This window comes from Colobus angolensis, unplaced genomic scaffold (assembly GCF_000951035.1).
Source record: "Colobus angolensis palliatus isolate OR3802 unplaced genomic scaffold, Cang.pa_1.0 Scaffold204, whole genome shotgun sequence".
Classification (NCBI taxonomy): domain Eukaryota; kingdom Metazoa; phylum Chordata; class Mammalia; order Primates; family Cercopithecidae; genus Colobus; species Colobus angolensis.
Window position 1 is genome coordinate 3,215,998 of NW_012115200.1, and position 11,844 is coordinate 3,227,841.

At 46.8% G+C, this 11,844-nt stretch overlaps 1 protein-coding gene across 1 annotated transcript in view; it reads left to right on the forward strand.

The window, feature by feature from the left end:
* Positions 1–2,155: 2,155 nt before the first annotated feature.
* PPP2R2D (protein phosphatase 2, regulatory subunit B, delta) overlaps positions 2,156–11,844 on the forward strand; it is a 19,507-nt gene continuing 9,818 nt past the window's right edge. The window contains exons 1-4 of the mRNA XM_011941960.1: positions 2,156–2,583; positions 2,962–3,074; positions 6,394–6,571; positions 7,724–7,888. Of these exons, the coding sequence (XP_011797350.1) occupies positions 6,412–6,571; positions 7,724–7,888 (325 nt within the window). The 5' untranslated portion in view covers positions 2,156–2,583; positions 2,962–3,074; positions 6,394–6,411. The remainder of the gene's footprint in view (positions 2,584–2,961; positions 3,075–6,393; positions 6,572–7,723; positions 7,889–11,844) is intronic.

Genomic DNA, 11,844 nt, shown 5'->3' on the forward strand with positions numbered 1-11,844 from the left:
GTTACGTGAGTGACAGATTTACACAGGAGCAAGTCCCTACTAAAGTTCTTTAATAAACCCAGTCAACTGCAACTTGGTAAACCCCAGGCAGTTTTTTTTCTTTTCCTTCATATTTTGGTTAACATCTGAAAGACCTTCATGTTCCATCTGTTTTTAGAGTATTTTGCTGGTTGCCATGTGTGACCCTGACTGTGGTCTTGTGTTTCTGTGTGGGTGAGGATGGCAGTGCACGTTTTCATCCGTGGTCAGAGAGGCCGCGGATGGTGTTGCAGCCGCCAAGAGGATGAAGCTGCTGCCCATTAAGCGACCCCAGCTCCCAGTTAGAAGCTGCAGCAAGGTTCAGAGGTGTCCACCTGCGCATCTTAGAATCAAAGGAGCATGGGGGATTCAGAAGGCTAGTGAGTGCTCCAGCAGATGGTGGAAGGTGCAGGGCCTGACGTTCAGGAGTCAGGCCCATAGAAGCTTGTCAGGAAGCTCTGGCTGTGCAGAAGATGAGGTAGGGAGCATAGTCAGCACCTTGAGTTTCAAGCTTTTCTTATTTTTCTGTGCAGATTAAGTCTTACAGGAAAGCCCAGCTGGTAAAACTAAGGCACACAGAGTTTATGGATGTGGCTGTGCAACTCCCTGCCCTCCAGGCTCAGCTCTAGTCCCCAGGAATCAGGTTAAATCAGAAATCAGCATGTCCAAAAAGAGAAGGTGCTTGCTTCCTCCTCCTCTTCCTATATGTTACTCCCCTACTCTCCTGTCTCTGTCCCCGCCGAGGCTTCCTTTAGAGTTTCTTTCCCTAGCAGAATGGCTCTCCATGAGATCTCGGAGTGTTGGAGGAGGCTGAGGGGTTGCTTGGGTTTTGGGTGTCTGGGATGGGAGTTGGAACCGGTTCATGGCAGAGAGACAAGCCGGCAGCCCAGGGACCATTCTTGTTCTGGCTCCTGGGAGAAAGGGTGGCGCAGGCAGCACTTTGACTTGGACATTTTATTTTTTTGCTTATATTCTGCTGTTTTTTCTTGACAGATGAATGTCTTGGGATAGGACTAATTTAGTTATACAGATTTTTCTTTTTAAATAATTTGGTTCCATTTTTCTCCCTTGCGATAGAACCATCTGTTGAGGGGCTGTGCTTTTTTGTAGAGGGGTAGGAGAGGGTCAAAGGAGAGCAGTTTCAACATCTGCCCTGCGCCGCACACGCGGGGTAGTCGGCGGCGAGGCGCTCGGCTCCTGCCCATGGAGGCTTCAGTGGAGGAGTGCCCTGCACGTCGGACTCAGTGCAGTGGAGAGGTGTGGGTAGCTCCTTGGGATGTCTTCTCCTGATACTTGATCAGATTGGAAATATAAAGGAACATCTGTCTAGACCTAAAAGTTCGTTTAGTTCTGTTTCTTTAGCACATGTACTAAAGTGTTAAACACCTAAGATATTAGATATTGGTTATAGAGCAAGAGTGAAAATACTGGCGTCCTTGATTTTGAATTATGAAATATTTAATACTTAATAGAAAATTTCATTTAAGGTGTGCAGAAGATTCAGAGGTTAATATAGATGTACCTGCAAACCCACTACCCAGAGATTATCCCTTCATCAAAGGAAAGAGAGTGCTCGGGATACCGATGACGCTCCTGTTGTCCCCTCCCCGTTTCATCCTGCTACTTTCCTCCCAGTCTTTTTCCTTCTCCCTCTCTCTACCTTCCCAGAGTTGCTCATGATTTTGAAGATGGTATATATCTTCCCAAGCATGTTTCTCTACTTCTGTAACAGAATTGTTCTGTACATATGTAAGCAGCGCCTCGCTCTGGGCACCTGTGCGGCCTGCTTCACTTGGGAGCACCGTGCCGTTGTCTGTGCTGGCTCATGTATCTCAGCCCGCATGGCTCTGTGGCTCACCGGTGCCCTTCTCCTCTGGTTGGCATGCGTGTGGCGTCTGGTTCACTACTGCTGTGTTGGAGCCGCCACATCGCTGTGTCACGCTCCTCGGGCCCGTGCCGGCTCTCCTGTAGAGCAGACTCTGCAGACGCTTTCTCTCCAGGGCCAGATTGCAGACATTTTTGCCTCTGTAGCTCATGCGGCCTTTTCACAACCACTCACCTCTACCCAGATGGTGCAGAAGCAGCCAGACACAGTATGTGCACACGTGGGCCTGACTGTTCCACTAACACTTGCCTTAAATCGGCAGGCTGCATTCGGCAGACCCTGCTCCAGATGCATACCTAGAAGTGGAATGGAAGAGTTGGAAATCAAGTTCTTTCTTTTTTGTTTTTTCCCCCAAAACATTGATTCTGAGTTTCATCTGTTAGAGATTTTTTTTGAGCCAGGATTTTTTAGCTTTAAAAAATATATATGGTCATTTGATATTCAAATTTGTAGTACAGAAATTTTCTCTGCACTGTGCTTTGTTCATTAAAACAGCTCTCATGTTTCTTTGCAGAACAAAAGCCGCCCTCATTCTAGGGGAGAATATAATGTTTACAGCACTTTTCAAAGTCATGAACCAGAGTTTGACTATTTGAAAAGTCTAGAAATTGAGGAAAAAATTAATAAAATTAGGTGGTTACCACAACAGAATGCTGCTCATTTTCTACTCTCTACAAATGGTAAGAATTGTTTTCTAAGTGGCTGATTTAGTGTTTTATTTTTAATTTTCTGTGTGTGTAGATTCCTTTTTATTTTAGAAGTTATTCCTGCTTTAAATTTTGGGGGGAGGGTAAGTTATCTAAGGTAGCAAGTGATAGGTTGAAAATTCAAAGTATGCAACAAAAACCACACATGCACGTTATTAGGATGTTACTCTGCACGTCTCCACATCTTTGTTTATTGTGCAAAACACCTCCAATTGGAAATATTCGTGTTCAAAGACCCCATAGCTTATAAACCGACATAGGGCCACACCGCTTTCTAATATAATACTCAAACAGTAGTGATGCATGTTACAGTTTTTCTTTTCATATGGAGAATGAGGTTTTTATTTTCAGATAAAACTATAAAATTATGGAAAATAAGTGAACGGGATAAAAGAGCAGAAGGTTATAACCTGAAGGACGAAGATGGAAGACTTCGAGATCCATTTAGAATCACTGCACTACGGGTATACGTTGCCTTTTCTTTATCCACTGCCACTCAGACGTTAAGAATAAACGTTTATGTCTGCCGTTTGGAGAGTCCTGCTCGGTGGAGTACTGTGAGGTCTGCCTCCTGAGTCACGAAAGTCATTTGCGCTCATGAGTGTGTGTTTAGAGCAAGGTCTTTCTCCTATTTTCACAAAGGCAAAAAGTCACATGTGGTCCTTAGACAATACTGCAATACTAAGGGGAAAACTCACATCCAATTGTACAGCAGAAATCTTGGTGGACATACCAGCCACCCTTCTCTCTGAAGGTTCGGAACAGCACGTGGCAGGTTGAAGTTCAGATGGAATTCCGAACACTTCGCCGGTGAAACAGCACAGGCTGCAGATTGAAAGATAAGCTGTGGGCCACCAAGATGCATTCAGGATGTTCTCATGGCATTTCTTTGGGGTTGGCTTAGGCAGATGCTGACAGTTCAGAACTCTTCACCTGTCCGTCCATGAGCATCATTACTTTTTTAATTGTTAAGTTATTTGCTCCATTGTTGGCGCTCCCTACCCCCCCCCCCCCACCTCATGCAGTATGAAATGACCATATTTCGTCAATTCCAATGCCTAGATTTTTTCACATTTTAACATCTCTGAAATCGGGTAAAACTTAAAACCTCGATGTCTTATAATTGGCCTGGTGCTACGTACGACTGATGTGTGTCTTAAATTAGATGGAACATGGCGAAGGGTGTCCGGCAAACTGGACTCAAGCCCAGGTGTGTCTTGGTGAGAAACCAGCACCTGTGCAGAGGTGTGTCCCCTGGAAGGAAACCGTGCCTGGTCCCAGGGGAGTGCCATTACTAGATTTGAAAACGGTTGGTTGGTTGGTTGGTTGGTTAATTGGTTGGGTGGTTTGGTTGCGGGGGGGTGGGTGTGGCTGGTTGAGTTGGTTGGGTTGGGTGGCTGGTTTTTAATGAGATTTCAGCCCGTTACGCTATTGTTTATCAAGTGAAGACCGAGTGAGTGAGCCCATTCCACATTAGCCTTTGGAGTGCTACAGAGAAGGACGCTGTAGTGCAGAAGCCTTTCCCTAACACACGTGCCCCTGGGAGTGACGCTGGGTCTGTTCTGATGCCATTTCTCCAGCTTTGCCCTGCGGGGCGGGTGCACCTGGGATCGTGCATTCCCCAATGTCCCAGGAGGAGTGTCCTCAGACTTCTCTCATCGATGTTATCACCCTGTTTCCTATGAGCTCATCAGAGTGAGAAAGGCTGTGGCATATGCTGAAAATGTAGTTTATAGGGTTCTAATGTGAGCCAAGATGTTTCGATCCAAAATGGTGGTGGTGTCTGATACACAGTGCCGCTGCTTTTGCATCCATTAATTAGTGTAAATCACTTTTAGTGACAGTAACACGAGTTGTGCAGTTCCTTCATCATGAAACTGCTGACCCTAAAGTAGAAGTATGATGGGACCCCCGAGGGTGGGCACTTGACCCCCTCCAGTCTCGTCCGTCTCTTCTGCAGCCAACAGCACCTCCCACCCAGGCACCTGTGCACACCCCACCCTCAGAAACCCCTGTTCCTCCCGATCAGACCCTGCCACAACCCATGAGCTCCCATGCTCATTTTGGGAAAACAGTAGGCCTTTCTAGGCCCAGTCTTGGTTTTATTCAAGGGTGCGTTTGTGGGTTTAGCCTAAATAAAACGGGTATAATTGGTGGCCCTGCTGAAGGCGTGTGAGAAGTGTAGTTATTTCATTAGTCAGTGCATGGGGAAGAGACCACAGACAGGTAATTCTGTACAATGACTTAGGTCAGTATTTGAGATTGTACCTCTCTAACAGTTCAGAATGGACTATTTATGTATCTGAGCCTAACTGGGTAAGAGTCAGAAATGTTTCTATTTTTAAATTGTTGCTCTTAAATTATTTTAGTGCCAGAAAAGGGATATAATTAAAAGAAGAAATCTTGGCCAGGCACGGTGGCTCATACCTGTAATCCCAGCACTTTGGGAGACTGAGATGGGAGGATCACTTGAGCCCAGGAATTCAAGACCAGCCTAGGCAACATAGCCACACCCCATCTCTAAAAATGAAAACAAATTATTTTATATGTAAATTACAATTTTTTTAAATAAAAGAAGGAATCTTTGTAAGTATTGCAGCTATCATGTGTTTTGATTAATGGGAGATTTGTTAAAGGATTGTGGCAGGTGTGTATTTTTTAAGCCTGAACTTTGTTGAACTGACTCTTCTTGATCTAGAGAATCCAAGGCTGTGGTCAGCACTAACTGGGTTAAAATAGGGAAGTCTCACTACACACACTTTTCCACGTTTGTTTTTTACAGAATTTGGCCAGACAGGACTCAGTTGAGAGATTTTTTTTCCCTAAGCTTTCAAGGCTCTCCCTTTTGGTTTCTAATTACAAGAATAACAAAAAATACTCTCATTAATTTTTTGTTTTGATTTTAAAGCTTATGTTTTTCTTCCAGCTGGGTGTTAGGGAGATGCAGACCTTTGTCCTTTTTTCATGTGTGATGCTATTCCTCACACCTGAGCTCTCACCTCTGACCTCAGGCGGCCTCCGGCCAGCACCCTTCTCCTCTCTGCCCTTTCCATTTCAGTGTGAATTGGGCCTCCCTAGAAGCCTCCCTGACCACAGCACTCGACAGAGATGGGTGCAGGAGGTACCTTTTACTTTTTGTTTTAACCTCAGATGAAGTGTAATGAATAATACATACCCCCAAATAATACGTCTGCCCTATAAGTGACCAGCTCCATGAATGTTTGTAGACTGGACATGCCCATGTAGTCAGCCCCAGACCAAGAAATGGAACATCCTCAGCTCCCCAGCACCCTCCTGTGCACCCTGCCAGTCCCTGGAGCCGGTGGAGGCTTGTGGGGTTTGCGCCAAGAAGCATAGTCCTGGTGCAGTGAGAGGAGGTTTGTACATGTAGCTGCAAGGAGAAGACAAAGGGAGGGGCCCAGCTGAGCCACCCGGGAAGACTTTGCTGTCCAGCGTCTCAGTGTGGCCACCAGAGGGCGCATGGGAGCGGGAGCCGCAGGCCTCGGTGCCCGGGCGGCTTGTTACCGTGCCAGCTGATCTTCTTTTCTTCAGCAGGAGTGTGTCGGTGTCGGTAATGGAAGTAAGGGGGAAGACTTGGAATAGTCAGTATTCCATTTTGTAACGTATTTTCGTAACTCTGCTAATTGGTTATTTGGGGGTATTGCCTGAACAGAATTACTAGCCGTGAATATAAACTTGTCCTGTTTCATTATCTACTGTAAGTGTTCTAATTATATGCTGCTGTGATCTTTGTTTTGAATTCCTATTTCCTTCCATTTTTAGGTTCCAATATTGAAGCCCATGGATCTTATGGTAGAAGCAAGTCCACGGCGAATTTTTGCAAATGCTCACACATATCATATAAATTCCATTTCAGTAAATAGTGATCATGAAACGTATCTTTCTGCAGATGACCTGAGAATTAATTTGTGGCACTTAGAAATCACAGATAGAAGCTTTAGTATCCTTCCTCAGAGGGACACTGGCGTTTTCCTGAGGTGCTCTCTAGATAGTGATTTCTCTTGTTCCTTTATACACCTGTATCTCAGAGTCTGGTCTTATAAATACCGTCGCTGCACAGCAGCCTGTGATATAAGTTCTCTGTGATTTGAAATGTTTGTCCCTAAAGATACAAATTTCTTTCTACCTTTGGGAAAAAGTTATGTGTAATGGGAATTACCTGAAGTCCACTGCTTGCCTGTTTTAGTCAGAGACAGTTTTAAATAGGCTGCATTTGAAAAACCAACTTTATGTGTTTTTTTTTTTTTTTTCCTTAAATTTGCTAACGGATGATAGAAAATACTGGCTTAGGTTAGAGCGGTGTTTCATCACCCATCCGAGCAGCAGCTTCCAGTTAGAACTTGCATTCTTCTGTGGCTGTGCACGGTCTGGGTGGCCCCAGCCCTCCTCGTATGGGCCCCTTTCCAGCCAGCAGCCGGGAGCAGCGGGCTTGCTTCATCTGCAGCCTCTCCAGGGTCCCTGCCGTCCTCCCTCTGCTGTCTAGCGGCTTGAGCTGGGGTTCCATGTCATATGTTGGTTTTCTTAGTTGTTTCAGCTTACAGGGTGAAACGGGGCCTGCTGGTCCGAGTTGACCCACAGCTGAATTCTGCCCTTCCTTGTTTTTTTCAGTCGAAGGATTTCTGTATAGGGCAGCCTGCCATGTTGGATCTGCTCTAACTACACGGAATAAACTGTTCATGTCAGGAAGAGCAACATCTTTTGGAATAGGGCGGTTTTCTTGCATTTGTAGTTTTGTATGGGAGTGTGGGATTTTGCACATATGGTGCTAGCTTGCTCTTCCTATTTATATGATTAAGTATGTACTATCTTACTATTAAGGGCTTTCTGTATAACAATAATAGCAGCAAGATGAAAGCGGTGTTCGCGTGTCAGGGTCTCCCCCTGGGCCGGGGCGTTGCTGCCGTCTGAGTGTGCTCATCCCAATCCTCTTACCAGGCGCTCCTTTGGAATTCGGGATGTGTAATCGGCCTTCTTAATAGCTAATCCCCTAAACCTCACCCTGCGGATTATTTGGCATCCTATTTCACGTGACCGAATGTAACTAATTAAAACCAGCTGAGCCGAGCACTGTGCCTTAACCACACCCTTCCAGACATCGTGGACATCAAGCCTGCTAACATGGAGGAGCTGACCGAAGTCATCACCGCAGCCGAGTTCCACCCACACCAGTGCAACGTGTTCGTCTATAGCAGCAGCAAAGGGACCATCCGACTGTGCGACATGCGCTCCTCGGCCCTGTGCGACAGACACTCCAAGTGTAAGTGCCTGCGTCTTGTTTTTGAGACGGAGTCTCGCTCCGTCGCCCAGGCTGCAGTGCGGTGGCGCCATCTTGGCTCACTGCAAGCTCCGCCTCCCGGGTTCAAGTGATTCTCCTGCCTCAGCCTCCCGAGGAGCTGGGACTACAGGCGTGTGCCACCACGCTCAGCTAATCTTTGTATTTTTAGTACAGTCAGGGTTTCACCATGTTGACCAGACTGGTCTAACCTCAGGTGATTTCCCCCATCGCGGCCTCCCAGAGTGCTGGGATTACAGGCGTGAGCCACCATGCCCCGCCGTGCCTGGCGGCTTTTAAAGCATCTCATTTAGAGCCACTTGTTCTTCAGACATGGCCTTGTCTCCAAAGACTTAGAGGGTTCATCCTGTTCCCCAAGTACCTTTGCGCACCTGGGGAGCCCTCCTTTGCTGCGGCCGTCCAAGTGCAGCTGTGTCAGAGGCTGCTGCTAGTAAGTGGAACTCGAGGTCATGCTTCCCACAGGCTTGCGGCTGTAGGGTGAGCGCTTGTGGTGCCACCGAGAAGCGGGGTCCTTTATGCCCAGAGCCCGGGTGTCTCCTCAGAGGCTGCCAGCACTGGGTCCCACCAAGAGCCAGCCGTTGCCTCTGCCTCTGTGCGTGAGACCTGGGCTGAAGCCGCCAGCACACAGGAGGCTGTTCCCAACTGTTGGAACGAGCTCTGTTTGTGTTGAGCTTGGCTGGATTGGAAGCCACTTCCCTGAGCTGAAAGTCTAGCATTTTAATCCACTGAGCTTTCAAGTTCCTTCTAGGTGCGGGGGGTTCTGGTTTTGTTTCTATTTTTAGCCGTAAAGCATGGGCTCGACTTGATGGAGCTCTGCAGTCCGCGTGTCCCAGTGTCCCGGGACACTGCGGACCCTTCTTCCAGTGCCAACAGGTAGACCTGTGTCCAGTGACTTCCTCTAACGGGGAAGCCGCCAGTCAGTCCCACCAGACTGAGTCACCGCTCGTGTGCAGCGGCGCCCCCAGCGCCTCGGTATTGCTCAGCAGCCTTTTTGCCTGTTCTCTTGCCTGAGGTTGAGGTGTGTTTTTAAGAATTCCGTATTTCTACTAGAATTCCTGCGATGAAGATCAGTGTGTCATAGCATTTGGCCTGTATCTTAAGCATAACATTCTTGAGTAAATAATTTCAGATTCCAGTTCTATTTGTCATCAGAGTGACTTATTTGAGTAAATGCTTGGTGTCGGCACAGCTGGCTTCAAGTTAACTTCAGATACTAAGCCAACACACACACAGGCTCCTACCTCAAGAAAAAAGAGAAAAAACCTAAAGCAGCTTAAGGTCAAGGAAGCACAAGCCAGGTGCAGTGGTGCGCACCTGTGGTCCCAGCACCTGTGGTCCCTGGATGCTGAGTGGGGAGCATCGCTTGAGCCCAAGAGTTTGAGACCAGCCTGGGCAGCATAGCAAGACCTTGTCTCTTAAAAAAAAAAAAAAAAAAGAAGCACATCTCTCCTGGCCTGAAGTTTACAAAACCTTAAGGCATGACCTTATGCTAGGGCGGTCAGTGGCCCAGTGGGGCCGTGGGCGCCTCTCTCTGCCACAGGTGCAGGTGGAGGGAACTCTGTCAAGTTACTGCAGAGAAAGCAAGGTCTGCTGAGGAAGCACCCAGATCTTTCTGAAAATAGGAATCCAGTTTTGTCACAGTAGAACTTGAGTATTCAGTATTGGAGACAAATCTTTGCTGGCTGGCTTTGACCGGCTGGACCATCTTGGTGGTTAAAATCGGGACCACTAGGCCGGGCGCGGTGGCTCAAGCCTGTAATCCCAGCACTTTGGGAGACTGAGATGGGAGGATCACTTGAGCCCAGGAATTCAAGACCAGCCTAGGCAACATAGCCACACCCCATCTCTAAAAATGAAAACAAATTATTTTATATGTAAATTACAATTTTTTTAAATAAAAGAAGGAATCTTTGTAAGTATTGCAGCTATCATGTGTTTTGATTAATGGGAGATTTGTTAAAGGATTGTGGCAGGTGTGTATTTTTTAAGCCTGAACTTTGTTGAACTGACTCTTCTTGATCTAGAGAATCCAAGGCTGTGGTCAGCACTAACTGGGTTAAAATAGGGAAGTCTCACTACACACACTTTTCCACGTTTGTTTTTTACAGAATTTGGCCAGACAGGACTCAGTTGAGAGATTTTTTTTCCCTAAGCTTTCAAGGCTCTCCCTTTTGGTTTCTAATTACAAGAATAACAAAAAATACTCTCATTAATTTTTTGTTTTGATTTTAAAGCTTATGTTTTTCTTCCAGCTGGGTGTTAGGGAGATGCAGACCTTTGTCCTTTTTTCATGTGTGATGCTATTCCTCACACCTGAGCTCTCACCTCTGACCTCAGGTGGCCTCAGGCGGCCTCCGGCCAGCACCCTTCTCCTCTCTGCCCTTTCCATTTCAGTGTGAATTGGGCCTCCCTAGAAGCCTCCCTGACCACAGCACTCGACAGAGATGGGTGCAGGAGGTACCTTTTACTTTTTGTTTTAACCTCAGATGAAGTGTAATGAATAATACATACCCCCAAATAATACGTCTGCCCTATAAGTGACCAGCTCCATGAATGTTTGTAGACTGGACATGCCCATGTAGTCAGCCCCAGACCAAGAAATGGAACATCCTCAGCTCCCCAGCACCCTCCTGTGCACCCTGCCAGTCCCTGGAGCCGGTGGAGGCTTGTGGGGTTTGCGCCAAGAAGCATAGTCCTGGTGCAGTGAGAGGAGGTTTGTACATGTAGCTGCAAGGAGAAGACAAAGGGAGGGGCCCAGCTGAGCCACCCGGGAAGACTTTGCTGTCCAGCGTCTCAGTGTGGCCACCAGAGGGCGCATGGGAGCGGGAGCCGCAGGCCTCGGTGCCCGGGCGGCTTGTTACCGTGCCAGCTGATCTTCTTTTCTTCAGCAGGAGTGTGTCGGTGTCGGTAATGGAAGTAAGGGGGAAGACTTGGAATAGTCAGTATTCCATTTTGTAACGTATTTTCGTAACTCTGCTAATTGGTTATTTGGGGGTATTGCCTGAACAGAATTACTAGCCGTGAATATAAACTTGTCCTGTTTCATTATCTACTGTAAGTGTTCTAATTATATGCTGCTGTGATCTTTGTTTTGAATTCCTATTTCCTTCCATTTTTAGGTTCCAATATTGAAGCCCATGGATCTTATGGTAGAAGCAAGTCCACGGCGAATTTTTGCAAATGCTCACACATATCATATAAATTCCATTTCAGTAAATAGTGATCATGAAACGTATCTTTCTGCAGATGACCTGAGAATTAATTTGTGGCACTTAGAAATCACAGATAGAAGCTTTAGTATCCTTCCTCAGAGGGACACTGGCGTTTTCCTGAGGTGCTCTCTAGATAGTGATTTCTCTTGTTCCTTTATACACCTGTATCTCAGAGTCTGGTCTTATAAATACCGTCGCTGCACAGCAGCCTGTGATATAAGTTCTCTGTGATTTGAAATGTTTGTCCCTAAAGATACAAATTTCTTTCTACCTTTGGGAAAAAGTTATGTGTAATGGGAATTACCTGAAGTCCACTGCTTGCCTGTTTTAGTCAGAGACAGTTTTAAATAGGCTGCATTTGAAAAACCAACTTTATGTGTTTTTTTTTTTTTTTTCCTTAAATTTGCTAACGGATGATAGAAAATACTGGCTTAGGTTAGAGCGGTGTTTCATCACCCATCCGAGCAGCAGCTTCCAGTTAGAACTTGCATTCTTCTGTGGCTGTGCACGGTCTGGGTGGCCCCAGCCCTCCTCGTATGGGCCCCTTTCCAGCCAGCAGCCGGGAGCAGCGGGCTTGCTTCATCTGCAGCCTCTCCAGGGTCCCTGCCGTCCTCCCTCTGCTGTCTAGCGGCTTGAGCTGGGGTTCCATGTCATATGTTGGTTTTCTTAGTTGTTTCAGCTTACAGGGTGAAACGGGGCCTGCTGGTC